The sequence below is a fragment of the Equus asinus genome, chromosome 5 (genome assembly GCF_041296235.1).
Source record: "Equus asinus isolate D_3611 breed Donkey chromosome 5, EquAss-T2T_v2, whole genome shotgun sequence".
NCBI lineage: Eukaryota > Metazoa > Chordata > Mammalia > Perissodactyla > Equidae > Equus > Equus asinus.
Genome location: NC_091794.1, coordinates 106,146,652 through 106,174,635, shown reverse-complemented (window position 1 = coordinate 106,174,635; position 27,984 = coordinate 106,146,652). Strand labels below are relative to the sequence as shown.

Sequence of the window (27,984 nt, the reverse complement as noted above, 5' to 3'; positions counted from 1 at the left end):
TGAGACATTAATAGGAGAAAATCAAATTTAATTAATTTTGTACATATGGGAACCCCACAGACATGAGAGGGTCAGAGACAAAGAGGTGAATTGAGGTACGTGTGCCGTCTTGAGCTCAGGAATGGGATAGGGGCCTGAGGCTTCAGAGGGGAGTGGAGTAATTCACGGGGCAATAAGAAGAGCAGATGCCCACTAATTAGAGGTTTGTCCTGCTATACTGATTGGTGATAAAAGTTTATTTCTGGTAATAGCTCTTATTATGGACAAGTCCCCAGTTGAAATTCTTTAAGGAAGAGGTAAAAAGTTTCTTGAGTCCGCAGGGTCTCCATTGCCTTTAGCTCAAAATATTTCATGCCAAAGTGGTGCATCTTAGGCAGGCCTTTTCTGAACCCTTCATAAATCAAACAAAGAATTCTCTGCCCTAGAAGATTTGCATAGAAGGGCTGTTTTTGTAGAATTCCTGCCCATGCTTTGATTTGGGGAGTTAGGATAAGGCAAAATGTTAAGGAGAACAGTAAACATTCTTACTATTTTTTCTTAAGCCAAGCCAAGCATGTGAGGATTTCCTAAAAACTAAAGGTCAGCATGAAGCAGCCTGCAGCTCCGGCTCCAGCTCTGGCAAGCCCTGGCTTTATCCGTTCATCTGCGGGAGAGTCTTGCCTTTGTCCCAGCCCTGCTCTCCTTAAGCCAGTTTGCTGGAGTTTTCCAACAATCATGGGAAGCAGTTATTTATTTATTTATTTATTGCTAGTTAGCACCTTAACGAAGAAATGGGAAGGCTGTGTAGCATGTAACATTAGTAATAAAAAAAAATTATTGGCTGTTTGATTAGATATTTAAACATGTTTGCCTAAAATAATGCCTATTCTGTAATAACTTGGGTGTGTCCCGATGTTTAGTCACGTTGACTCAGCATAGTTTCTCTGTTGCCAAATCTCAGACTAGAGCAATCAATTTGTTCCTGCAACACAATCTGATGTTAGGCCTTTCTTGTAAAGGAGCCCTACAGAAAGAGGAAATAGTTGCAACAAAGTTATGTTAACCTAAAAATAGTCAAAATGAGAGGCGTTTATTTTGGGATCAAAGAATTGCCATTTGGGGTACAAAGATTTGGGAAGCAGCCCAAATAGTGTCCCACTAGGGAGTAAGGGGCAGGGGCTTTTAAAGGCAAAAGAGAGAGGTTTATTAGAAAGAATTGTTAATTAGGGTTGGTGACAGAAAGCTAATCTTGGTTAAGCATGATGGATAAAGCTAGTTAGAGGGAGACAGAAGTCTCACTGTGAGGAGCTGCAGATTTCTTGCAGTTACTCAGTTCAAAAGGTCATGCTCTGCCCCATGAGGACATGCCTAAGACCCCCATTCCTTGATGGCTCCCTGGCTTCATCTTAAAGCCCTTAGACATAAGGAACTCTGTTTTAATAGTCACAGTTGAAAGGTATGAGAGGCACCAAGGATCTCGTCTTGAAGGGAGCTATTGTGTAAAGTTCTACCTGTAAAATTTCTGCACGTTTTATTTGTTCTCCAAAACTAGTCACTGAAAGTTAATTTCCATTTAAAGTCAACTAAACAGCTCCAACATACAGATATATCCAACTTCACTGGGAAAATATGTCTCTGAGTTTACATGATTATGGTCTGCTAATCCGATTAGGAAAGAGCGCTGGGCTCAGTCCTAGTAGATTTGGGTTAAAGTTCAGTTCTCCCAGTAACTAGCTGAGAAAGTCAACTTCTCTGAGCTGAGTTTCTTTGTCATGTTAGATAATATTAATAATGACATCTTAACACTGTATAGCAATTTGAAGTTTACAGGGAGCTTTCGCAGACATGAGCTCATTTTGATGTGGGGAAGAAGGCAGCACAGACAGGAGGTGGTATCCTGCAGTCAAGGAGCCTGCAGACGGCCCTGGAGAGCGGCAGGAGTTTGGGAAGCTTCCAGTCTGTTTGTCCTTTTTGAAGCTTCTCCCCGAATTTCCTGATTCTGGGTCTCTCTCACTTGCTTCAAGGCTGAGGTGCCGAATCCAGCCTGTGAAAGAGGGATGCGAGAGGAGGCAGCACAGGATCTATGTCAGTATGCCCCATGATCCGTGCCTTCAGTAAAACACCCCTGACCCTGACCACTCCCTGCCGGACTCAAGATGAATGCCTTAACTGCAGACAAAAGGACAGTGATAGGGAGGGAGCGCTGGCTACGGCAGGGTTAAGAGGATAGGGGGTGCTCTCTACAAAAAATAAAAAACCATAAAACTGGAAAAATTATTAAAAACATTTCAAGGCTCTTGAAATTGACCAAAGGCAGACAAACCAAGAAGCACATTCTTGGAAAAAACTACTAGAGCTTCAGGTAAGAGCAGTGGGAGCCTGCATCCTTCTTACCTGGGTCTGCTCCCCTCTTCTCCCCATCTCTACCTCCTGTCTTTTAGTAAGAAAAGTTGTTTTACCAGCCAATCACTTTGCTCCAAAGGGTGCAAACTTCATCATATTTGTTTGCAGGGGAGGAGACCTGTAGCTTTTTTATCAGCTAAAAGTAGCAAATCTTCAAAGAAATGAATGGGGAAAACCTGCAGCTTTCTAGTCTCAGGTTTCAGTTGGGCAAGCAGCAGACTTTCCAGAAATTTAACAGGGAATGAGAATGCCATAGAAGGACTAGATAAGCTCTCACAACATCCTTGGCTGACTGGGAAACTGCAGGTGCACAGGGGAGACTCCAGAAAGCGCCGCAGAAGGTAAAAGCCCAGGGAGACTTGAGAAGTGGGGGAGTTGAGAATGCACTTCCCGGTGCGCACACAGACAGTGCGCAAGTGGAAGCCTTATGGGCTTGAGGTGTCTGAGCACATCTTCCCAAGTCATTCACTGGCCACTAAGTTACGGAGACACAGGGCAACCTTCAGGAAGCCATGCTAAAAACATAAGAATAAAAAAACTGAACAGAGCATCAACGTATGTGAAATGGGAGTTCTAGGAGGAGAGGAGAGGAGAGAAAGAAAGGGCAGAAAAAATTATTTAAAGAATTAATGGCTGAAAACTTCCTAAATATGTTGAAGGACTTTAATTTACAGTGTTAACTCTATGAACCCCAGTAGGGTAACCACAAAAATATCCACACCTAGACACATCATAGGTACACTGCTGAAAACCAACTCAAAGGGACAGGTTTAAAAACAGCAAGAGAAAAACCACTCATCATGTACGGGGGAATGACAATATGATTAATGGTTGACTACTCATCAGAAACAGTGACAGTCACAGCCACTGAAATGGGATACTCAAAGTACTGAAAGAAAAAGAAAATTGTCAACCAAGTTTTACATCCAGCAAAACCGTTGTTCAAAACATAGACATTCCCAGTTAAAAAAAAAAAAAAATGGAGAGAAATAGTGCTATCAGACCTGCCTTACAAGAAATGCTACAGGAAGAAATACTAAAGGAAGTCCTGCAGGCTAAAGGAAAATGACACCAGACAATGACTCGATTCACCAGAAGAAATGATCGCTGGAATGACAAATACACACCTAAATAGAAAATACCTTGCATTTTTTCTCTTTCCTCAATTTTTTAAAAAACAAGATTGTGGGGCTGGCCCTGTGGTGCAGTGGTTAAGTTTGCACATTCCACTTCGGCAGCCCAGGGTTCGCCAGTTAGGATCCCAGCTGCGGACCTGCATGCTGCTTGTCAAGCCGTGCTGTGGCAGGCGTCCCACATATAAAGTAGAGGAAGATGGGCACAGATGTTAGCTCAGGACCAGTCTTCCTCAGCAAAAAAAGGATTGGCGGTGGATGTTAGCTCAGGGCTAATCTTCCTCAAAAAAAAAAAAAAACAAACATAAGATTGTTTAAACTAGTAATTATAACATGTATTGTTGGGCTTATAACATATATTGATATACATGACAGTAACAGCAAAAAGGAAGAGCGATGAAATGGAGCTATAATCAATAAAGGTGCTATATGTCACTAGGATTTTTAGTACTAAGCTGAAGTACATTGTAATAAAGATGCATATTATAATCCCTAGACAACCACTAAGAAAATAACTCAAAAGATATATTTAAAAAATCAACCTAGGGATTAAAATTGTACACACACAGAAAAATTAACACAAAAGATGCAGTAAAAGGACAAACAGGGACATGAAAGACATGAGACATATAAAACAAATAGCAAAATGGCATCCATATAGCCAACCATATAAATAATATATTTTACATGTGAATAGACTAAACGTTCCAATCAAAATGCAGAGATTGTTAAACTGGATTTAAAAAAGCAAGAGCCAACTATATGCTGTCTACAAGAGACCCTTTAGAGTCAAAGACACCCATAATTTGAAAGTAAAAGGTTGGGGAAATTTACCATGCAAACAGTAATGACCAGAGAGCTGTAATGGCTATATTAACACCAGACAAAAGTGACTAAGAAAAGAAATATTAGACACACAGAGGAACATTTCATAATTGTAAGGGGTCAATACATCAGGAAGATATAACCATTATACATGTATATGCATCTAGCATTAGATTTTAAATACGTGAGGCAAAACTTACAGATGTGAAAGGAGAAAGAGACAACTGAAAATCCATGATACAAATTCTCAACAAATTAGGAATAGAAGGGAAATTCCTCAACCTTATGAAAGGCATCTATGAAAAGCCTAAAACTAACATCATACTTAGTAGTGAAAAACTGAATGCCTTCCCCCTAAGATAAGGAACAAGGCAAGTATGTCTCCCCTCATTACTTCAACACAGTACTTGAGGTTTTAGCCAGTGCAATAGACAAGGAAAATTAAAGGCATTTAGATTGGAAGGGAAGAAGTAAAATTGTGTTTATTCACAGTTGACTTGATTGCAGATGATAAGGTCTCAGGACAGAAGATCAACGTACAAAAATTAGTTCTGTTTCTATGTACCAATAATGAACAATCTGAAAATGAAATTAGGAAAATTCCATTTACAATAAGATCAAAAGGAGCATTTGGAATACATTTAACAGAAGAAGTGCAAAGCCTGCGGGGCTGGCCCTGTGGCCAAGTGGTTAAGTTCGCGCGCTCCGCTGCAGGCGGCCCAGTGTTTCGTTGGTTTGAATCCTGGGCGCGGACATGGCACTGCTCATCAAACCACGCTGAGGCAGCGTCCCACATGCCACAACTAGAAGGACCCACAATGAATACACAACTATGTACTGGGGGGCTTTGGGGAGAAAAAAGGAAAAAAAATAAAATGTAAAAAAAAAAAAAGTGCAAAGCCTGTACACTCAAACTACAAAACATTGCTGAAGCAAAGAAGATCTAAATAAATGGAGACACTATAACAAGTTCATGGATTGGAAGACTCAGTATCGTTAAGATGGCAATTCTCCCTCAACCTACAGCTATAACGTACTCCGTATAAAATCCCAGGGTTTGTGTAGAAATTGACAAACTGACCCTAAAATTTACATGGGAAATGCCAAAGGACTTAGAATAGCCAAACAATTTTGGAAAAGAAGAACAAAGTTGGAGAACTTATATTACCTTATTTTAATTAAAAATTGCCATAAAGTTACAGTAATCAAGACAGTGTGGTACTGGCATAAGGTCAGTGCAACAGAATAGAAAATCCAGAAACACTCACCTTTGTGGTCAACTGATTTTTGACAAAGACGTCAAAGTAATTCAATGGGGTCTTTTCAACAAATGTTGCTTGAACAATTGGAAATTCATATACAAAAATAGGAACTTAGACCCTTACCTTATATGTTAGACAAAAATTAACTGAAAATGGATCATAGATCTACATGTAAGAACTAAAACTATAAAACTTGTGGAAGAAAACATAGGAGAAAATCTTTTGTGACCTTGGATTGGGCAAAGATTTTTAGATACATCACTAAAAACACAATAAATTGGACTTCATCAAAATTAAAAACCTTTTCCCTCAGAAGACACCACTGAGGAAATGAGACGACAAGCCACAAACAGAGAAAATATTTTCAAATCATATATCTGATAAAGAACTTGTATTTAGACGACATGAACTTTTAAAACTCAGTAACACGAACAATCCTAGTCAAAACAAAACAAAACAGGCAAAAGTGGGCTGCGTTTAGTGAATGGCTTCCGAAGAACAGAATATAGAAAAGTGGACAAGCAGCTTCACAGCGCAGAAACGGCCAGGTGACCAAGGTCGGCATCATTAGTGTTGAGAACACGTTCCGCTGATATGATGTCATGAGACCGCACTTCACCTCTGTGCTATTCTTCTGCAAAATCTATAACTCCAGTATAACCAAGAGAAAAAACATCAGGCAAATCCAAATGGAAGTACATTCTATAAAATCCTTGACCAGTATTGCTCAAAACCGTTAAGGTCATAAAAAATAAGAAGAAACGAAGAGACTGAGGAGACACGAAGAAGACCAGAGGAAACTAAGGAGACATGATGTCTAAATGTAACGTGGTATCCTGGATAGGACCAGAACAGAAAAAGTACAATAGTGGAAAACTGGTAATGCTACTAAAATCTAGAGTTTAGTTAACAATATTATACCAATGTTGGTTTCGTAGTTGCGACAAATATACCATGGTAATATGAAGATAGTAACAATAGGGGAAACTAGGTGAGGACTATAAGGGAACTTCCTGAACTATCTGTGCAACTTTTCTATACATCTAAATCTGTTCTAAAATTTATTTAAAATGAACAAGCAAGAGATTTGAATGGACATGTCACCAAAGAAGGTACACAAGTAGCTAATAGACATTTGAAAATATGCTCAACATTATAAGTCATTAGGGAAATGCAAATAAAAAACACAATGAGATACCATTTTACATCCACTAGGATGGATGTATCACAAAGACAGACAGTATCAAGTGTTGGTGAGGATGTGGAGAAACTGGAACCCTCCTACGCTGCTTGTGAGAATGTAAAATGGTGCAGTCACTCCCAAAATAATTTAGCAGTTCTTAAAAAGTTAGACCTACACTTACCATATGACCCACCAATTTCACTCCCAAGTATCTATCTACCCCAATAGAAATGAAAACATGTGCTCACACTACAATTTATGTACATGGATGTTCAAAACAGAATTATTTATTCTTTCTTTATTGCCCAATCTAGAACAACCCAAATATCCATCCACAGCTAAATGGATAAAGAAATTGTACACAATGGAATACCACTCAGCAATAAGAAGGAATGTACTACTCATAAATGCAACAACATCTATAAGCTTCGAAAACATTATGCTAAGTGAAAGACCCAAAAAATTTCATATTATTCCATTTATATGAAATTTCCAGGAGAGGCAGAACTATACAGACATTAAGTGGATCAGAGGTTTCATGGGGCTAGGGGTGGGAGCAGAGATTGACTAGAAACAGCAACAAGAGAAAATGTTGGGGTGATGGTTACACAACTGTATAAATCAAAAATCATCCCACTGGACACTCAGAAGGTACAAATTACTTGGCATATAAATTACACTTCAATCTTTTTTTTTAAAGGACAGTGCTATGAAGAAATGACATCATTTTAAAGTAGGGTGCCAATATAATTTATCATCCAAACTAGAATAATTCTGAGAGTGAAAGGGCTACTTATTAAAATTATGCAAGAAGGCAGGTGTGAACCAGGACTGCTCCAGACCAACTGGCATAGAATAGTGCCTCCTTTATTTTATTTTATTTTATTTATTTTTTGGTGAGGAAGATTTGCTCTGAGCTAACATCTGTTGCCAGTCTTCCTTTTTTCTTTTTTTTTGGCTTGAGGAAGATTAGCCCTGAGCTAACCTCTGTGCCAATGTTCCTCTCTTTTGTATGTGGGTTGCTGCCACAGTATGGCTTGACGAGTGGTGTAGATCTGCACCCGGGATTGGAAACTGCAAACCCAGGCCACTGAAGTGGAGTGTGCCAGACTTAACCACTGTGCCACAGGCCAGCTCCAGTGCCCCCTTTTAAACGCTGGTGTAAACCTGTCATTTGACAGCAACAGTCAGTGGCCATCTGTTACGTGTTATACATGGGAAGGTGATAGAAATGCACTTAGGGACAAGATAGACATGGTCCCTACTCTTGTGGTTGATGGTGCATTGAGGGAGATGGAAATGAAAGCAGGCAGCGACAAGCACTGGGCTTGTCGGGAATGTGGGGGAGGTGTCTAAGTCATCTCAGGAAAATAGGGGAAGCCTCCCGTGAGCCAGGACTGCAAGATGGTAGGATGTAGCAAGGTGACAACTCACGTCCTGTTCTGGAACCAGAAAGTCAGTCAGTGTCTCTAGAACACAGTGCATAGGGGTGGCCAAGGGAAGAGGACAGAGGTGAGTATTTGTCATACACTGTTGTGTATTGTGAAAAAAAGACTGCACTGCTTGTCTTTCAAAGTTAAAGTCATCATCTAGGCTGGAGCTCTAGCAGAGAAAGGGCTGTTTCGCCCCCCTGGATAAGTCATGTTGGTCAACCCGGTGGACTCGGTCTGAGGTGTTTGTTCCTAGAGTTGTATTGGGATGCTCCGGGGGAAAAAGGCATTTAAAATAGGATGTGCTGGTGCATCCTACCTAGGCCCCCGTCAAGTGATGTGGAACACGTAATGACTACAGGGAAGAGAGGAGAAGACGCCTGGGATGATGTGTGTTTGGTTCAGGATATTGTGAAATTCATGGTTATGTCATTATCCAATCGGAATTTTTTCTATGGCAAACAATTCAACAATGAACCATTTTATCACCAGCTGAGCTTGAACCATGGGAACCGCTCAGGAACTTTGCAGGAAGCAGTTTATGTCTCTTCTTTTTGAGTCCTTTTCAGAAAAAAGATAGAAGCTAGTATATAGTACTAAGTACCAGAACGCAAGCTCCCATTTGTCTCATTTAACCCTAGAGCCACCCGGTGAGATCTCGTCCTTCCTGTTTTACACATGAGGAAGCTGACATTTGGTAACTTACCCCAAATTGTATAACTAGAAAGAAATGGAACCGGAGCAACCCATGGTCCATTCCTTTCCCTCTCCATCAAGCAGCTTCTGAGAAAGATGTTCCAGATCCTTTGAGAAGCCATCTGATCTGAGTTCTGCAGTGGTGTGCTGTCCCACGACTGAGGCTGTCTCTCCAAATCGCAGGTTTATTGAGTGAGACCTTGGAGAGCATCTAACCCATCCCCAGTTCTAGTGTTTGTCACTATGTGCCTCAGCAAGTCCCAGCTCTCTGAGCCCCAATTTCCTCATCTCTAAAACATGAGTTGGGCTAGACCAGTGGTTCTCAAACTTGTTGGTCTCAGGACCCCTTTACACTCTTAACAATTATGGAGGAACCAAAGAATGTTTGTTTATGTGAGATATATCAGTCAATATTTCCCATTTTAAAATTAAAACTGAGAAACTTCTGAATAACAATTTCTCAAAAGAAATGGAAATTCAGGGAGATGAGCGGTACTGTTTGACAGCTTGGCGAACCTCTGTAACATCTGGCTTCATACAGCTTAAGACAGCTGGATTCTCCTGTCTGCCTCTACCTTTAATCTCTTCCCTATCACATGCCCTGTAGCCTCTGGAAATCTCCACTGTACACTCGTGAGAGAATGAGAATGAAAAAGCCAAATAGTGTCCTACTGCTACTGTGGAAATAGTTTTGTCCCCTCTTCCACCTGAAAGCACCTGAGGGACTTCCAGGGGTCCTGAAACACTCTGAGAATTCTTTCAAAAGGTGGTCCAAAGGTAGACCACCTGCAATCAGATCACCTGAGAGTCCTGATAGAATGCACATTTCCTGGCTTATCCTAGACCTGTGGGATCAGAATTCACATTTAACAGGCTTCCTTGCACGCTGGAGTTTGGGACAGTGGGTTGGGAGAGCTCCAAGATTCCTGCCAGCCTGGCTCATCCAAAGCTGTGAAGTTGGCTGTTTTGGTAGAGCTGGGATTAAGACCCAGGTCTCCGTGCAGGGCTTTTGCTGTGGCGATCAGTTCACCATGTTCTACTCACTTCTTTCCCCATTCAGGGAAATGCTGAGGGGAGCAAGGCACCTTGTTATAGCTTTAAAATAAATTCTGGGCTTGCATCCAGTAAAAGCAAGAAGGAATGAAGGGAAGGGCCCATGGGACAGGGACCTCTCTTCTCCTCAGGAAGTTCTGTTCTAAGCTTGGCCTCTTGGGGACATCAGTCCATGAACACCACACCAGGCAATGGGAGTATAAAAAGAAAAGAAAAACGGTACCTTCAGGAGTTTAAGACCTGGCTGGCACAAAACAGGCAAATACGGAACTCAAGGAAAGGAACAAATTGATATAAAGAATGCCTCTGGTGAAGAAAACCTAATATAGAAAAAATATTTACATATAAGATTGTGATATTTAAAAATTTCAGACTAAGATTCCTTTATTGGATTAAAAATATTGTTACTGTGATTTAATTAACACAACTTCCAACAGGAAAAAAAAAGGCTATAGTGGGACATTTGCTAACATGGAAGTTATTATAACAGTATCTGTTAAAAACTGTATTACAAAGTAACTGTGCAATTGGTGTGATGGGAATAGCCTTAGCTTTGAATCGGCCACAACTGGGCCATTAACTAGCTGTGTGACTCTTGTAATTAAACATCTGGTGAAGGGCCGGCCTGTGGCCCAGTGGTTAAGTTCCCCGGCTCTGCCTCCGCGGCCCAGCGTTTCGCCAGTTCCAATCCTAGGCGCGGACATGGTACCGCTCCTCACGTCATGCTGAGGCGGTGTCCCACATGCCACAACTAGAAGGACCCACAACTATGTACTCCGGGGGGGGGGAGGGGGGCTTGGGGGAGAAAAAGGAAAAATAAAATCTTAAAACAAAAAAACAAACATCTGGTGAGCACTTACTATGTGCAAGTTGTTACTGTCATCTCATATGAAGCATTCACAGCAAAACAAAAAACGCTAAATTTTACTGGAGGAGCTAAGCCTCCTTCACAAGCACCTGCTGTTAGAGGCGGCAGGGTTCAGCGCTGAGGGTCAAGATGCCTGGGCGCACCGGGCGACTTTTGAGGACTGCACGTGGGAGATGGTATTTAATACCCTGGATGGACGTTCAGCATCACGTCGCCTCTGGTTCCGCAGCGGTACGGGAAGAGGTTCAATGACACGACCTCCGAGCCTGGCCCCATCACACCCAACAAGTGCATTCACCGCCTGCTCTCTGTGCCTGTTTCTTCACCTGCAAAAAGGGGCTTCATGTTTCCCACAGAGGGTCGTGGTGAGGACCACCACTTCTTCGTACCCGTTACCCATGCCCACAAACCAGAAGAATAAACCTTGGTCCCCTCCCAGAGTTGAGCCATACGACGCATAAACCCCACAATGCACCGCGGCGATGGGAGGAAGGAGTGATGGACACTCGGACAACAGGCGTCCAAGTGCCTGTAGACTGGAAAGCGCGGCCCAACGTGAGCCACCGCCTTACGCACGGAGCCGCCGAAAAAAGTCCGGGACCCGCGTGTCCTCTGCTCTGCCCCCTCCGCCTGTCACCGCGCCGCGTTCTGCACCCTCCGGGTGTCCCGGGCATCCCCGGGCCCGCGCCCGGCCCCCATCCGCCCCCCTGCGCCACCCCGCTCCGCCTGTCCCGGCGCCACGCCTCCTGCGCGGACACGGGCGCGGTCATCGATGTGCTCGGCGCTCTTCTGAGCTGGCCCCTGGGAGTGGGCGGGCCCGTTTGCCTCAGGTGGTCTCACTGGCGCTAGGGAGGACCAATGGTGTGGCCGCATCGCTCCGCCCCTTCCTTTCGATTGGCTGCCGCCGGAAAGCCGGGACGGCGCCCTCGGGGGGCGAACCCGAGCGCTGCTCATCCTCGGTCGCCCGCGCAGCGCGCTCTTTAACTCTGCGGTTCCTTCCGTTCCTGCCGGGTCCGCTGCCGCCGCCATGGCCCAGTGAGTGACGCCTGCCGGCGGCCGGGAAACCCTCCGAGGGCCCGCGCGGGGAGCGGAGCCGCTTCCGATGCGCCCGGGCTCCGGAGGTCTCCTGAGCCCGGCCTCGTGGTGCCCGAGCCCCGGACCCCCAGGGGCTCAGCCCCCTCCCAGGCCTCGGGACTCCCCCGATCCCGAGCTAGCCCCGCAGCCGCGCCTTCCCCTTGGACCCAGCCCCTCTGCCCTCGCGGCGGCGCAGGCGGGGCGGATCCCCGTTCCTAGAATGGCCGGTGGGGAGGGGGCAGCGTGGCCGGGGGAAGCCAAGACCCGGATCCGGAGGGCAAGAGGCTGGACGGGCGCGGCCCGGCCTGCAGGGGCTCCTCCCCGCGATGGGAAACGGACGCCTGGACCGAGTCGTTGCCCGATAGCCCGGAGCGCGGGGGAGATTACGTGCCGGGCAGACCCTCCTAGTGCGCGGCCAGTTGTCGGCGAGAGGCCTTGAGGTCCCTCGAAGCGGCGCGGTGGGGAGTGGCCTGCCTGGAGTTTCTCGGAAGGCTGCGTCCTAAAGTGTAAAAGGGAGTAGGGGGGTTGAGGGGAAGTTAAGACAAGTTATTAATCACAGCGAAAGCTGGAAAGCTCGGGTCCCTGCGTTGGGACGGATTAAGTGGAATTGACACTTTTTTCTTTGTTCCTTTTTCCGGTCTTTCAGAGCTGATATTGCACTGATTGGACTCGCTGTGATGGGTCAGAACTTAATTTTGAACATGAATGATCATGGCTTTGTGGTAAGTCATAAGGGACACACTCTTTTGGGGGTTCCTGGGTGCCGTGATGGGTGGTGGTTCTGCGGATTTCAAAGATGCCATGTAACCTGGAACGTGTTTCTCTTTATATGTGCTCTATTGATGCTTATGACCTTTTTGCAAAGAAGGGAGAAACACCACTTTCCCTGAGCGTGTGGCGGGGCCAACCCCTCAATGCTCTGAGGAGGAAAAGTCCAGCTAAATGTAGCTGTCAGTGCAGGAAGGTTTGAGGCCTGAATAGACCTATCAGTAAGTACCTTGAGAAATCCCGCTGGGTGTGCAGAGCTCTCTCTCTGTTGCCTGATGAGATGGGGGGATAGTAAAAAGTTTATGTATAAATACTAAACTGGCTCAGATACAAAGATTATCAGTGACAACAGTTAGCAGTCTACATCCTGTTGGTTCCTAGATTTGATTCTGAGTCTGAACCAGCTAGTGACAGGCTGTAGCCTGCTATGCCCTGGGTAGTTGACCTTTGCTTACGGTATTCAGCTCTTTGCCATTTCATCCTAATCAAGTTACCTTTGCAGTGATCAGTCAGCACTCGGGCAGCGGAAAGGTACAGGCAGGGTCTGAGGTCCCAGACACCTTCGGTTGAATAGACGTTTCGTAGTCACGTGGTCTGCAGTCTGATGGTCTTGTGTGCTCTAGACCTCCTAATCAGGCCTTTATGTCCTTCTAGGTCTGTGCTTTTAACAGGACGGTCTCCAAAGTTGATGATTTCTTGGCCAATGAGGCAAAGGGCACCAAGGTGGTTGGGGCCCACTCCTTGGAGGAGATGGTCTCCAAGCTGAAGAAGCCACGGCGGATCATACTGCTCGTGAAGGCTGGCCAGGCTGTCGACGATTTCATCGAAAAGTTGGTGAGGCCAGCTCTACTCTCGGCTGCTACTGCTGGGACAGAACTTTTCTCATTCCTTCCTTTAACTATTTTACTTAAGAGGATTTTTCCTCCTCTTAAATTTCTGGATATGAACTGCTCAGTTCTGACAAAACACTTGCTTGAATGTCTCAGTGTTGGTTAACTTGACTGGCACTAATTAAGTAATAACGTATCCTTGGGTGGTAAATAATTCCTTATATATAATATTCTGAGGACACTAAGGCATGTTTTAATAAGAATTCATTAACAACAAGAAGAGAAACAATAGTGATCTTAGTGGGACCTTTGGTATTCAAAAAAACTTACAGTTTTGATTGTGTATTATGAACATTTCATTCTATTCACTACTAAACCTTTAGTGTCCAAATTTAGAAATAGATTTCATTTTTCTCAGTATTCCTGTAAAGCAACAATTCTCAAATTGTTGTATAATTTAATGTAAATGACAAGAGATCCCCTTAGCGAATCCTAGGAACTGCACCCTAGGTTCTTATTTTCGTACTGAACAATTTGTTGGCTTTAGCAAGTATATCTGTTGTGGAAGAAAATAAATCTGTGTATGGGCTGTGATGGCCATGCCGGGGCAGGGTGTTAAAAAAAAAAAAAGCATATGGTTGAAGGCAAACTAGTGGAAGTTATTTAGATAGTGAAAACCAGTTCTACAGTAACAGCTCTGAAAAAACCACAGCATTAGCCACTTGGAAGAAATGCCGTTATTGTGAGAAATGTAGTGATGTAAACAGAGGCAAGGCGTGAACATTCCTTTTCTAGAGGAGTAGTGTTAACAGCGGGGTTGTTTCTACAGGGAGAGGAATTTGTGAGCAGTATGCTACCATTAAAGAAAAAATGATCTAGAAAGCAAGAACATTCTGATAAAGAAAGGAGATACCAAGCTTTTTGTGTAGCAAGATGCCAGGCTGCCTGTGATTAGCTGTAGACAGAATGGACTGAAAAATGGTCGATTACTCGTCACCATGGGAAGATACTAAGTAAGGTTAACTGGAGCCTTGTGGGGGAGTTGGAACAAATAACGAAGCCAGCCTGGTTGGGTGCCGTAGGAAGAGATTCTCGTTCAAGGCCTGGTCTCTTCCTGCCATCTCTGCTCAGTGGTGATGAAATCATTCATTCACACGTGAAGCCGTTTGACATATATTAACTGGACTCCTGCTCTGTTCTAGGCAGAGATTTAGAGGAAGTGGGTTAAGTTTTTAGAACTCATCCAGTCCCTAGTTTTGGGAGTGTAAACCAGGCAGGTGGTACACGTTGGATGTGCAGAATTTTCCAAGTAGGTTTTGTCTGTTGTAAAATCTTAGAATAGTTAAAGAATGGTTTCAGTGGTGGGGAGTTCTGACTGGGTTTGCTGGCCCTAAGCTTTTAAGTAGGGGCTAGCTCTGGTCGCAGAGAGGATTATTGAAGATTAAGTATTACATACCTTTAGATTGGGTTTATTTAGGATAAATTCTTGTCTGTTTTAATTGGTCAAGGTATGTTTTATTTTTGTCTTTCATTTCTTTGGTCCCGTTAATGCTAGTGTCTGGTTACAGGTACCATTGTTGGACACTGGTGACATCATCATTGATGGAGGAAATTCTGAGTACAGGGATACTACAGTAAGTATTCTTCAGTCCAGATTCTTCCAAGTTTGAGAACATTCTAGAAGAAAGTATCAGCATTGCACATGTGACGAGAGTGGTCCTGTGGTGCTGACTCTTTGGGGATTGGTACTTACGCTGTTGTTCTCTGCCTTTGTTTCTGCTCAGACGTACTTGATGGGTGAGGTTCTCACTGCTGACACATGTAACTTGAAGGAATGACTACTCCTTAGATAGAGCGGGCTGAGAGTTTATGCTTAACTCTTCCCTTCCTCTTCCACCAATCCATGATGCATCAGTTTGTAACACGGTTGAGAACCACTGCTCTAACGGCCTCATATCCGGGGAGCAGTCCCTGTACAATCCAACGTGCTGAATGGCAGAAGTCATACTTGTATTAAACCCACTCTTTTTTTCTTTTTCTTTCTTTCTTTTCTTTTTTTTTTGATGAGGAAGAGTGGCCCAGAGCTAATATCTGCTGCCAGTGTTCCTCTTTTTGTTTGAGGAAGATTGTTGCTGAGCTAACGGCTGTGCCAGTCTTCCTCTGTTTCGTATGGGGGATGCTGCCATGTAGCATGGCTTGACGAGCTGTGTTTAGGTATGCGCCCAGGATCCAAACCTACGAACCTGGGACGCTGAAGCGGAGTGTGCAGACTTAACCACTATGTCACCAGGTGGGCCCCTAAACCAACTCTTAATTGAGTCTTATTGAACAAGGTCTTTTCCAGTAAAATGAGAATTTTTTTTTTTTTCTTTTTTAAGATTGGCACCTGAGGGGCTGGCCCCGTGGCCGAGTGTTTAAGTCTGTGCGCTCCGCTGCAGGCGGCCCAGTGTTTCGTTGGTTCGAATCCTGGGCACGGACATGGCACTGCTCATCAAACCACGCTGAGGCAGCGTCCCACATGCTACAACTAGAAGGACCCACAACGAAGAATATACAACTATGTACTTGGGGGCTTTGGGGAGAAAAAGGGAGAAATAAAATCTTAAAAAAAAAAAAAAAAGATTGGCACCTGAGCTAACAATTGTTGCCAATCTCCTTTTTTTTTTTTTTTTCCTGCCATGTCTGTGCCCAGGATCCGAACCTGTGAAACCCTGGGCCACCAAAGTGGAGGCGTGAGAACTTAATCACTCGGTCACGGGGCCGGCCCCTGTATGTTTGGTTTTATTATTTCCCTTTGGGGACAGGATAGCTATCTTAAACTTCCATGGATTTTTTTTTTTTTTTTAACTCCCAAACTGAGAGGGTTAGATTTCTTGAATGATCAGGTTATTCCTGGATCCTTGGATCATTTCATGTCAAATGTGAGATCTCCATATCTGTCTTGCATCTCCACTCATTCATTGGGAGAAATTTATTTTATGGAAGCATAATGAAATTATTTTTCTTTCATGTAGAGACGATGTCGAGACCTCAAGGCCAAGGGCATCTTGTTTGTGGGGAGCGGAGTTAGTGGTGGAGAAGAGGGGGCACGGCATGGCCCGTCACTTATGCCAGGAGGGAACAAGGAAGCTTGGTGAGTACCAAGACACCACTGCATTCGGCACAAGGGAGCCTGGCCTTTGAGAACGAGGAGCTGTGAGCAGTTCGCCGCCCTGATCTCTGGCGTCTGAGTGCTGGAGATGGATGTGCTGGGAATGGCTCTTTCATCTAGACAGCTTGTTGCTTTGGTGTAATTTATGTGCGTATTCATCTTTGCCCTTTTTTCTTCTGTTATTCCCTCCAATACTGATAAAGGAATTTCTAAATAGGCTTAAAGGATTCAGAGGCTTTAAGGAAGGAGTTCAGATAATGTCCTGTGTACTGTCTGGACTTGGGAGTAAGATCTGCCTGTTTAGCTGATGTACAGCCATAAAATAACCCTTTACTTAATAATTGTGAGTAATGGAACAATCTCACAGGGCCTCTTTTGTCCCTGGAAATGAAGTGGAAACTTTTTTTTTTTTTAAGATTTTATTTTTTTCCTTTCTCTCCCCAAAGCCCCCCGGTACATAGTTGCATATTCTTTGTTGTGGGTCCTTCTAGTTGTGGCATGTGGGACGCTGCCTCAGCGTGGTTTGATGAGCAGTGCCATGTCCGCGCCCAGGATCCGAACCAACGAAACACTGGGCCACCTGCAGCAGAGTGCGCGAACTTAACCACTCGGCCACGGGGCCAGCCCCTGAAGTGGACACTTTTTATTTGACTTGGGGAAAAAACAAATTTTACACTGTTCCCTGTGATTGATATATATATATATGAGAAAGGATTGGCTGTGGAAGGGAGGTGCTTTGGTGATGTAAAGAAGGGTTGGATGAGACAGGGTGGGGGTGGTGAGTGGGCTAGAGAACCAAAATGGCAAGATACAAATAATTAATTATACATTAGACTGAGAGGAAATACTGCTGCTGAGACTGCAGAAAAAGAGAAAGCCAGACAGAGGAAGATAGAGATGGAGCAGGAGAGAGAAATAGAAAAGGAAGGCTCCTTTTGAGGCAGACCTGGAAAGGTAACATTCTTTTCTGAATGAGTTTGATTTGCAACATTCTAGGATTATATTAGGCACTAAAGTAAGGAGTGATCCAACCTAATCCCCAAGGGAAAGGGTTAATTGGGGCAGATTATTCTTTAAATTACCCCCCTGATGAGTAAGGCTGGAGATTGTCTTCAGTATGTGAAGTCTAGAAGTTGACGCTTTCCTGCTTCTCAAAAGCTAAAAAATATTTATCTTGGCATACCAACCCAGTGGACTATTAGACATACAGACAACACACATGAAAATATTGACATATGGGGATGCTCCCATTGCTCATTAATTAATTTTTTTCACACTGATCTGTTAGAAGTAAATATGGCACCTTTACCTGAAACAATTAGTAAAAGTTGAGTGACTTAGTGACATTTTCTTTTCTTTGAGGAAGATTAGCCCTGAGCTAACATCTACTGCCAATCCTCCTCTTTTTTGCTGAGGAAGATTGGCCCTGAGGTAACATCCATGCCGATCTTCCTCCACTTTATATGCGGGACGCCTGCCACAGCATGGCTTGATAAGTGGTGTGTAGATCCATGCCCGGGACCCCAACCAACAAACCCTTGGCTCCCAAAGTGGAATGTGCGAATTCAACGGCTGTGCCACTGGGCCAGCCCTGAGTGACATTCTAAAGCTTAAGGTGTAGCTCTCTTGGCCCCCTAATCCTAGCATCAGCTTTGCAAACCTGTCAGATTTTGTCTTTACCTAAAACTTTCTGTGAAGAAACCTTTATTGGTCAATAGTGAGGACAAAGCCTCAGGAGTTAATACATTCCCCTCGGGGAGCTGTGGAAGGAATGCGGAACCACTGCTGCTCCTCTGGATAATAACGAATGTGGCTCCTGGAAATCCTGCAGGTTCTCTCATTCACAGTCATGCTGTACCGGAACACGTCCAGACTAATCAAAGAGGGTCTCTACAGGAGCTTTCATGGAATTGCTTGCTGTCTGGAATCACAGCTTCTTTGGATAGGGCGATAGAAGTTTCTTCTGGGGCTTTGATGATGCTTCCGCCCAGCCTTTTTGTCCCTCTTCTCAGATCAGTCCACAGCCTCTGATGGGTTTACCTTGAGGACTTTGCATATTTTTCTTTTTTTTGCTGGGAAAGAATGGCCCTGAGCTGACTTGTACTGTCAGTCTTCTCTCTTTTTCCCCTCTCCAAAGCCCCAGTGCAGAGTTGTATGTTCTAGTTGTAGGTCCTAGTTCTTGGGTGTGAGTGCCGCCACAGCATCGCTACAGACAGACGAGTGGTGTAGGTCTGTGCCCGGGAACTGAACCTGGGTGCACCAACCTTTACCCAGAGGCCATCAGGGCCGGCTCAGCATATTCTTTTTCATGGGCATTTCCACTTCCCATTAGAAAGAACTAATTAGGGGAGGGTAGTCTTTGAATATTTAATTGAGATCTCAGACTCTGTCTTTTCAGGAGCTAAACTACAGGATTCCTTTCCACAGGCCTCACATCAAGATGATCTTCCAAGGCATCGCTGCGAAAGTAGGAACAGGAGAACCCTGCTGTGACTGGGCAAGTTCTGAGCTGCTCCTTAAAGCCGGTTGGCAACGTGGGCATAGACAGGACAAAGTGCACAGAGCAAGGACCACCTTGGTCCCAGCGGTTGGCTTTGTGACATGAGCTTCTCACTCATTAACTCGCTAGCACAGCTAATACCTAGAGTGTGTGCTGACTGTACATGTCCTTGTGTCTTAATTGAACATTCATAGCCCTGAGGTTGGTGTTGAAGCAGCTCTCCTTGATTCATCTAAAGGATGATTCCTTAAAAAGGAACAGGAAGGATGAGGTAAAGTAAGTGGCCATGAAGTAACATGGCTAAAGAAAATGTCAAAATCAAAAGTGGGCTTTGCTTGCCTGGGTGGAAGTAGGAGGACTGAGTGGCTGTTGCTATGTCACATGTCCTGCCATGGATGTGGAAAAATCTCTTTTGCCAAGGTTGAGATGTGAGTATTCTGTGCTTGAAGAGAATAAGCTGTGGCCTTTGCCCCCACTGAGAGTGAAGGAGGCCTGACTCGGTCACACATACCTCCCCTTCCTGTGTTTTGTGTTGCTGTTGAAGTAAGTTTTATCCCTTGTGAGCCTCAGTTCACACCATGGGTGGACAGAACTCTAGGCTGGGGGCCTGAGTGGTAATTTTGGCTCTCCATTAACTAACGGGGTGACATCACGCAAGTCAGCCAGAAAACTTACATGGGCTTCAGTTTTCTTGTCTGTAAAATATGGGATTTGGCCTAGACGATCTTCAAGATCTCTTTAGCTCCTAATCCCCTTTAATTTTGTATCAGCATTTGTATATGCTATTTTTATTGTATTAGTTTTGTTTTATGTGAGATAAAAGGTAGAGATGAAAAAAGGACTAGGGCACATGAGGAATGAGGAAGTCCTGACTGCCTGGTCACTAAGCTGGTCCTCCATTTCAGCCAGTGGTCATTGAGTTCAGTCAGAATCTGTAGGGTAGAGAGAGGCTGGGTTGAGTAATGTTCTCTTTAGTATGAAGGACTGGGGAGGGAACTTTCATTCCTTAACCGTACAATACTACAATAAAAGTACAGTGTCAGTAACTTCTTTTTAGATATACTTTGGACAAAATCATGAAAAAAACCCCAGTACTTGTCCTTATGTGTCTTGGTCAAGTCAGGGTTGACTTTCCATAGCCTCAAGGCTTAGTCTCAGGGTATTGAAAAAACTGGTATAGATACTAAAAGCGGGCACTCCTTAGTTCATTTTTGAAGTTACAGGAAGGATGGGGTGTGAAGTAAGATGTTATTAGCCGTGTTACTTCCTGGCCAGAGAACGTGTCACAATCAGAAGGGGGTAGGTCAGCAGTGATAACAGACAAAGGAGGTCTCTGATGTAAACGTCGGTGGATCGGTCCAAGCAGTGGCTGCCGGGAGAGGGGGTGCTCAGGGCACCCAGACATCTGGTCCATCGGGCAGGTGTACCCCTGGCTTGGAGATGGATGCATGTCATTGCAGATCCTGATGCCATTAAATGTTTGACCCCTGCCACCCACTTTGTTCTGATTCCTAGCCCACTAAACAGTTCTCAGTTTGACTTCCCCAGTGGCTCGTCTGTAGGGCAGAATGTGTTGATTGACTAACACTTGTAAGTGCCGAAATCCATAGTTAAATTTCTTGTAGTAAATTCATAAACTGGTTTTCTGGTTTTATACATCTTGCCAGTTTTCTTATAAATCGATGTTTTGTCAACTATGAGACCCTGGCAAGAACCCATTTCTGGGCTTACAAGGTTGAGGGCCAGACCTGGGATCTAAGCTCATTTTACCTTTCAGTGGCCACTAGGAACAACTGTAATACATTTATGTTATTAAATGATATAAAAAGTACAAGTGATTTAATTAGACAACTTATGGTAACCTTTAGTTGCCAGAAAAGTGGTAACCTAGGGGGAAAAAGAAGACTTCTTTTATTTGTGGGTGGGTGCTGGGGAGTTGCTTTTAATAACAATGAGAAAGAATGGAATATGGAGGGCAGAGAGCTATAGGTACTTTAAGTGAATTTGGGAATTTTGAAAAACCTTTAGAGGAATGGATTTAGAGTTAGTTTAAAATAACACTAGACTCGATTGAAGCTTGTGTTAAATTGTTATACAGTGACTCTTATGAAGATATTTGTTGTTTTTGTATGGGGAGGGAGCCTGGCCCAAGAACTTGCTGCGGGCTTTGCTGGGTGCTCCCTGCCTCTGAAGGCCTCTTGCTGTGTCGCTTGAACAGGTGGGAAGCGAGGGAGCAGGACACTTTGTGAAGATGGTGCACAATGGCATCGAGTACGGCGATATGCAGCTGATCTGTGAAGCTTACCACCTGATGAAAGACGTTCTGGGCATGGAGCATAACGAGATGGCAAAGGTGAGCCCAGGCCCTGTCCTCAGGCTGCAGTGAGTAATCCCTGCTCAGAGGAGAAGGGATTTGCTGGTGACAATAAATCCTTCCTCATTCTTTCTCCCTTGGTCATTCTGGTAGCCTGGATGGCCTGAGTCTAATTTAAGGGAAGCTGCCAGTAACAGGACTGTAAAATATGATAGCTAGTCACTAAGCCAGAATTTCCCAAAGAATCTCGGTGGTAATCATTACCACCATTTAGTGACCCTTACTGTGTGTCAGGCGCTGTGTCACTATGTACGTCTCACTTCATCCTCCTGGTTCCCATCTGGGAGGTGCGGTATAAGCTTTCTTTTCTGAACAAGTTGGGACTGGCTTTTTGACAGTTAATCAGAAAAGTCAGTCAAAGTGGGGAAACATAAGCATTTTCCACAACATTTTACTATGAAAAATTTCATATACAGCAAAGTTGAATTTGACCTTGAACATTGTGTACACAATACCTAGATTTTGCCATTAACGTTCTACTGCACTCGGTTTGTCGAGTTTCTGTCTGGCCCTCTGTCCATTTGACTTTTTTTGTACATTTCAAAGTAAACCACAGACATCAGTACTCCTTTCTCTGAATACTCTGGCATTGTTAACTAAGCAAACATTTGTCTTAATTGAAAGTACAGGAAGGTACAGTCAGTCACCAGTTGTCCTTTTCTCTAAGTGTGGTTCTGATTGCATTCTAGTCATCTTTCTTTCATCTAGAATTTCTAGTTTCAACTATTGCAAGTGGAACCTGATTTAAAGACACTTACTGGTAAGGTACACAGTACAGAATCCTTCCAAATTTTTTACATTTTTCTTCCTAATTTCAAAATTTGTCGTCCCCATGTATTTTGTTTCATTGACTTGCCTGTATCATTCTTTCCAAAACAAGTTAACTTTGTTTTCATAGAAACAGTGCTTTGCTTTTTGTGTTCATATTTAATTGGTTTGTATAAGAGTTAACGTATTCATTCAGCACGTAGATGTGAGTGCTCTCCCGCAGGCCGGGCAGGTTGGGGTGCGACTGTGAGAAGACATAGCCCCACCCTCACGGAGCTGGGGAGACTGGCAGTAATGATGACAGAAAGCATACAAAACCGGTTCATGGTGACTGTTAGAAAGAAGAGGACGTGGGTGTGAGAGGTGACCCAGGCAGGCCTCTGAGGAGGTGAGGGAGGAGCGTGTGCTCAGGAAGGAACAGTTCTGGTCGTCAGAAAATCAGCATCACCAGGTGCAAACCAAACACGACTGACTCTTGGTTAGTGGAAGCCTCAGCTGGGGGGAGAAGTATCGGGGCAGAGTAGAGAGGAGCCTGTGAGCCTCGGTGCTGAGCCAGTTGTGAGCACTCGTCAGTTTTTACATAAGACAAGGAGTCAGTTAAGGGACCTTCTGTATGATCCTTGCTTCTCTCATATTGTTTCCTTACGTCCTGCACGTAGGCATTTGAGGAGTGGAATAAGACAGAGCTAGACTCATTCCTGATTGAAATCACAGCCAATATTCTCAAGTTTCAAGATACCGATGGCAAGTACCTGCTGCCAAAGATCAGGGACAGTGCGGGGCAGAAGGGCACTGGGAAGTGGACTGCCATCTCGGCCCTGGAGTACGGTGTTCCCGTCACCCTCATCGGTAATGTTCAGCTTTCACTTGTACCCTTTGCTCTCACTGCTTTGACCCTGATGTCCTTTTGGAATGTTGATATAGACTGGCAGCTAAGGCCCGGGTCTTAAGAGAATCTGTTCAACCTTGCTCAGCTTTCCGAGCGCTGTTTCTGTTTGCATATGAAAAGCTCACGGTGTGAGAGAGGCTGAAACTGCTTCTGAATCTCTTCTTTTGATCCTTCTCCCAGTCATATGAGCTTTGACACAAATTCACACATTACTGTCTGTCTTAGCCAGTTTGACCTTTGCGATAGTTTTAGCATTAGTGATATAAATGTGGTCAGTGGCCTAAGACTTTTTAATGGGGAAGGCAACTGTAATGGAATTTTTGGTACAAAAGTTCACAGAATAACATAAGCCTATGTACTACTCAGCATTTATTGTAATATTTTGCTGAGGATGTTTTTTTCCCTCTAGATATTTTAAAAATGCAATATTACGTATACATTTCAAGTTCTTCAGTATTCTTTTCCTAAGTTCCTTACCTCTCTTCTTTTAGAAGAAAATCATTATCCTAACATTGGTGTATGCCCTTCCCTTTCATGTTTTTTATATTAATGAGTTAAGCATCAAACTCAAAAAGATATAAAGAGAAGGGAATAATAAAAGAAATAAACAGAAAAATTAATAATAAGATTAACCAAACCACAAGTTGGTTCTTTAAGAATAAAATAGATACACTTCTGGCAAGATTGAAAAAGGAGAATCAGAAAAGGTGCCCAGCATGTTTACGGAAAGGCTGATCTTTGCTCCGGGCAGAATGGCTCCCCTCGTAATAAAACAAATTTTCCTGTTTGCTCCTCCAGCTGCAGGTCGCCGCTCCCTCCCGTCTCCTCCCTCCTTTTGATTCCTGATTATTATGCCTCAGCCTCTTTACAAAGAACTTCCGGGTTGTGAGGCCCAGTAAGGAGGGAAGTGGGTTCATTAGTCTGGCTCTATGTAGAAGGAAGCTGGCTGCTTTTTAGCTAATCTGAGTGCCACCCTGGGCAGAGGACTGAGGGGACAATAGCTGGGAGCAGTTTACTTGTCACTGACTCAACTAGAAGAGTAGTGCAGTCTCAGAAAGAATCCTGCTCTTGGTTTAGAGACTTTGTACCCTTTCTACCAGTTGCAGGCCGGCCAGGCCGAGTCCCTGGATGGGTGCCATTTTTGTTTGCTGAACTAATGGGGAAGTTAGTCTTCAGCTGACCCTTGGGTAACGCTCAAGGGTTTCGCCACACTTGCCTCCTTGCGCCAGTTGTCTTATGAAGCTTCCTCCCAGAAGTGCTAAGTCATCGTGTGTGTACCGCAGGAGCCACGCGGGTGCTGGGCAAGGAGGGGAAGGCACCTGCTTTTGGTGTGTTTCAAGCTTGGGTAGTGTTCTCAAGTTGATGGCTAGTACCCTTTCCTCAAAAAAGAAAGTCCTCAAAAAGAAAAGTTCCCAGAAATTTGACTTCATTTTGTCTGTGGGAAAAGAAAAAAAATGGTCAGAGTAATTTATTCTAATTATACAAATTGTCAGTTGAGCAGTCTTTTATAAGGGAGAATTTTTGAAGATATTAAATGTCTTAATATTAAAATACTATATTGAAATGTTTTTTATTCAAATGAAGTAAAATTGTGAAATTTAATGGTGATCAGAGACATACTGTAAAGTGCAAGAATTAGAAGGTGGGATTTTTGAGGGGTCATTCTGTGTGTTATTTCTCAACAGTTGTTTCAAATTGATGGGTAGTTAGTGCTTTAAAAGAAAATGAATGAGTCTTTGGTGAGCACTGAAAAATTAAGGTCCTATCAATTGAAATTGAAGTTTTACTCATGGACCAACATGGAGTAATTCTGAATAATAGTGGTTTTACCTCTTTGTTTTTGCCCCCAAGCTCCTCTTTGAATTTCATGGTGAGCTTTGTGGTTAAATACCTATATTTAGGGGCCGGCCCTGTGGCCGAGTGGTTAAGTGCGCGTGCTCCACTCCGGTGGCCCAGGGTTCGCCGGTTCGAATCCTGGGCGCGGACATGGCACCACTCATCAGGCCACACTGAGGCAGCATCCCACATGCCACAACTAGAAGGACCCACAACTAAAAATACACAACTGTGTACCGGGGGGCTTTGGGGAGAAAAAGGAAAAATAAAATCTTTAAAAAGTCACAAAACAAACCTATATTTATGTTGGAAGATTGACTTGGAGTTTTAGTTATCAAATTAACTGTTCAGAGCTTTTTATAAGAGTTCTTTCTGATCCAGGTTAAATTTTGTGGCCTAAGGTTAAGACTTGGAATTCTCTGTAAAACTGGAAGTCCTGCTCCATTGCTGTTTTTCCTCATTCTCTCTGGCTTGTGTGTATTCTTTTCCCTCTGTCTCATGTGTGAACTTCGCGGATATATTCTCTCTCCCCTCTCCGCCCCCATGTAGGAGAAGCGGTCTTTGCTCGATGCTTATCGTCTCTGAAGGATGAGAGGATTCAAGCTAGCGGGAAGCTGAAGGGTCCTCGAAAGATCCAGTTTGAAGGTGATAAGAAATCTTTCCTGGAGGACATTCGAAAGGTGGGCTCAGTCCCTACCAACGGTTGTCATTGGTCCCTTGGAAGGCAGTGGGGTGGGGGCTGTTGAAGGAGAGCATCCTGAGGCCACCAGGTGATCCGATTTGCAGCATTTTCCCAGACTCTTGTCCTTTCTAGGGTCTGCACTGTGGGGGGTGACACGGCTGGTAGACATAAGGCGATTACTCTGCTCATTGCAACTCTCATGTCTTGTGTCATTCTTCAGGCCCTCTATGCTTCCAAGATCATCTCTTATGCTCAGGGCTTTATGCTGCTAAGACAGGCAGCCACTGAATTTGGCTGGACCCTCAACTACGGCGGCATTGCCCTGATGTGGAGGGGCGGCTGCATCATCAGAAGGTGAGTGAGGGGAGGGAGCGCCACGCTTCTGTGCCGGAGAACTGTGCTCTTCGGGCACTTGTGTGAACACTTCCCTATACCTGATGGGGTTAGTCCTCTCACTGGTACCCTGGCGACAAGACAGGCTTGGATTGTCACGTCTCACTTTTTTTCCCGTATGTCGCTTATTCTGGATTGTCTATGCTACACCTTTTAAAGTAGTCCCGTGAGCACTGTCGTGCCCACTGGCCTTGCCTCTCTTTGGCTCTCTGTTTTCACTGAGTGTACAGCCAGCTTTAAGGGGTGAGAACTGTAACTTTGATCCTCTCTAGGGTATCTATCAGCTTCCAACTTTTCGCTGGCATTCAGCCTGCTATAAGTAAAGTTCATTAATTTCCTCCCTCTTAATTATTTCAGTGTGTTCCTAGGAAAAATAAAAGATGCATTTGATCGAAACCCAGAACTTGAGAATCTGCTGCTGGATGATTTCTTCAGGTCGGCTGTTGAAAGCTGCCAGGTCCGTAGCCCTGAGCGGGGTGGTGCGGGGACTCTGTCTCGGGGGGTTTTGCTCTGGGGGCGTCTTTTTCATTTACCAGTATTGATGTGTATGAAAATCTGTCATTTAGAATGGAACCAGTTATCTTTTCTGTGGGCTGATCACTAGTCTTTGGCTTTTTCTTGCTCAGGACTCCTGGCGGCGGGCAGTCAGTACTGGTGTCCAGATGGGCATTCCCATGCCCTGCTTCACCACTGCTCTTTCCTTCTATGATGGATACAGACATGAAATGCTACCAGCCAACCTAATCCAGGTAGGCTTTGGAGTAGGTGGTAAACATTAACCTGGCTGGTATGTGAGGGTCGTGTGCCTCTGGATTATCCTAACCAAACTACTTTCTTGTTTTCTAGGCTCAGCGGGATTACTTTGGGGCTCACACGTATGAACTCTTAGCCAAACCCGGACAGTTTATCCACACTAATTGGACAGGCCATGGCGGCAGTGTGTCATCCTCTTCGTACAATGCCTAATCAGACTCCTTGTGTTACCCACCACGATTCCATAGACCAGGACATTCCATTTGCCACACAGCACTGCTTACATGGCCCTTTGCCCTATTTTCTGCTCACATCTCTTAAAGTGTTGTAAGAGACTCCTGAAAAAGTCAACCTGAGTTTATTTGTAAGGTAGTTCTGTGAGAACCGTCATGCCCTCTGCCCTTGTCTCTTGGGACTGACCAGGAAGTGATCATGTTCGTGATGGCGCAAACCAGCTGCCTGAAGCCGGGCTTTCCACAGGTCCCTGCAGATGGGGGAGGCAGCAGCTCCTATCACATAGATGGGAAGGGTTTTTGTGGAATTTGATCAAACTGGAACCTTTGTATCATGCAGGTGAATTCCCTTTTTCCTCTACTTAATAAAAGCTACATTATATTTATACGTTTTCTCCAGACTCATCCGTATTCTCATCTGAGCCAGCATCCCCATTGGCAGAAAGATTTGCAGCTAGTTTCATTACATTTGACTCAGTTTCCTTCTAGCCTTGTTAATTTTCTCCTCTTTGTTTTCTTTGAAAAAAAGACTCCAGGGTAATGCAGGAAACAGCAGATTTAGGATAATGGTAACTCTGGAGGGAAGGACAGGAGGCAGTCGGGAGCGGGAGCGAGTGTACAAGGGGCTTGGATCTATTGGTTATGTTTTGCTTCGTAAGTTGGGCACTGGATATATGGATGTTCATGGTAACATTCTTTCTGCCTTTTTGTATGTCAACTATTTCATGATAAACACTTCAGAGAATTACATTTAAACAACGGGCTCGGCTTGGTCTGGTTCCATTCTGTTTCCCAGGCCTTTCTCTCTCTCTTTGTCTCTAAGTCAGGCCTGTGGATTTGGTGTAGGGTTTTGGGCAGCCTAAGCCTGCTCCTTCAATCAGGCTTTGTCATGTTATCTTTA

General features: G+C 44.3%; 1 protein-coding gene and 1 long non-coding RNA gene across 6 annotated transcripts; one reads left to right on the top strand and one right to left on the bottom strand.

Moving 5' to 3' along the window:
• Positions 1-12: 12 nt before the first annotated feature.
• On the bottom strand, positions 13-11,544 carry LOC106836689 (uncharacterized). 4 transcript variants are annotated; one of them, XR_011503652.1, is made up of 5 exons: positions 11,409-11,544; positions 10,922-11,158; positions 10,188-10,284; positions 3,525-3,792; positions 13-2,023 (listed from the first exon to the last, which is right to left on the bottom strand). It is a non-coding gene; the product is annotated as an uncharacterized lncRNA (long non-coding RNA). The 4 variants fall into 4 exon arrangements; XR_011503649.1 differs by having other exon boundaries at positions 3,525-3,796; positions 11,405-11,538; XR_011503651.1 differs by having other exon boundaries at positions 1,164-2,023; positions 3,510-3,796; positions 10,825-11,158; positions 11,405-11,538.
• On the top strand, positions 11,309-27,469 carry PGD (phosphogluconate dehydrogenase). 2 transcript variants are annotated; one of them, XM_014849820.3, is made up of 13 exons: positions 11,309-11,867; positions 12,553-12,628; positions 13,329-13,508; positions 15,073-15,138; positions 16,519-16,637; positions 19,083-19,152; positions 21,374-21,508; positions 22,957-23,146; positions 25,572-25,702; positions 25,925-26,058; positions 26,455-26,554; positions 26,724-26,846; positions 26,944-27,469. In XM_014849820.3, the coding sequence occupies exons 1-13, from the start codon at positions 11,860-11,862 to the stop codon at positions 27,061-27,063; spliced, it is 1,452 nt and encodes a 483-aa protein (XP_014705306.1). In that variant the 5' UTR covers positions 11,309-11,859; the 3' UTR covers positions 27,064-27,469. The 2 variants fall into 2 exon arrangements, with proteins under 2 accessions (XP_014705306.1, XP_044625589.1); XM_044769654.2 differs by having other exon boundaries at positions 11,833-12,412.
• The last annotated feature ends 515 nt before the right edge of the window (positions 27,470-27,984 follow it).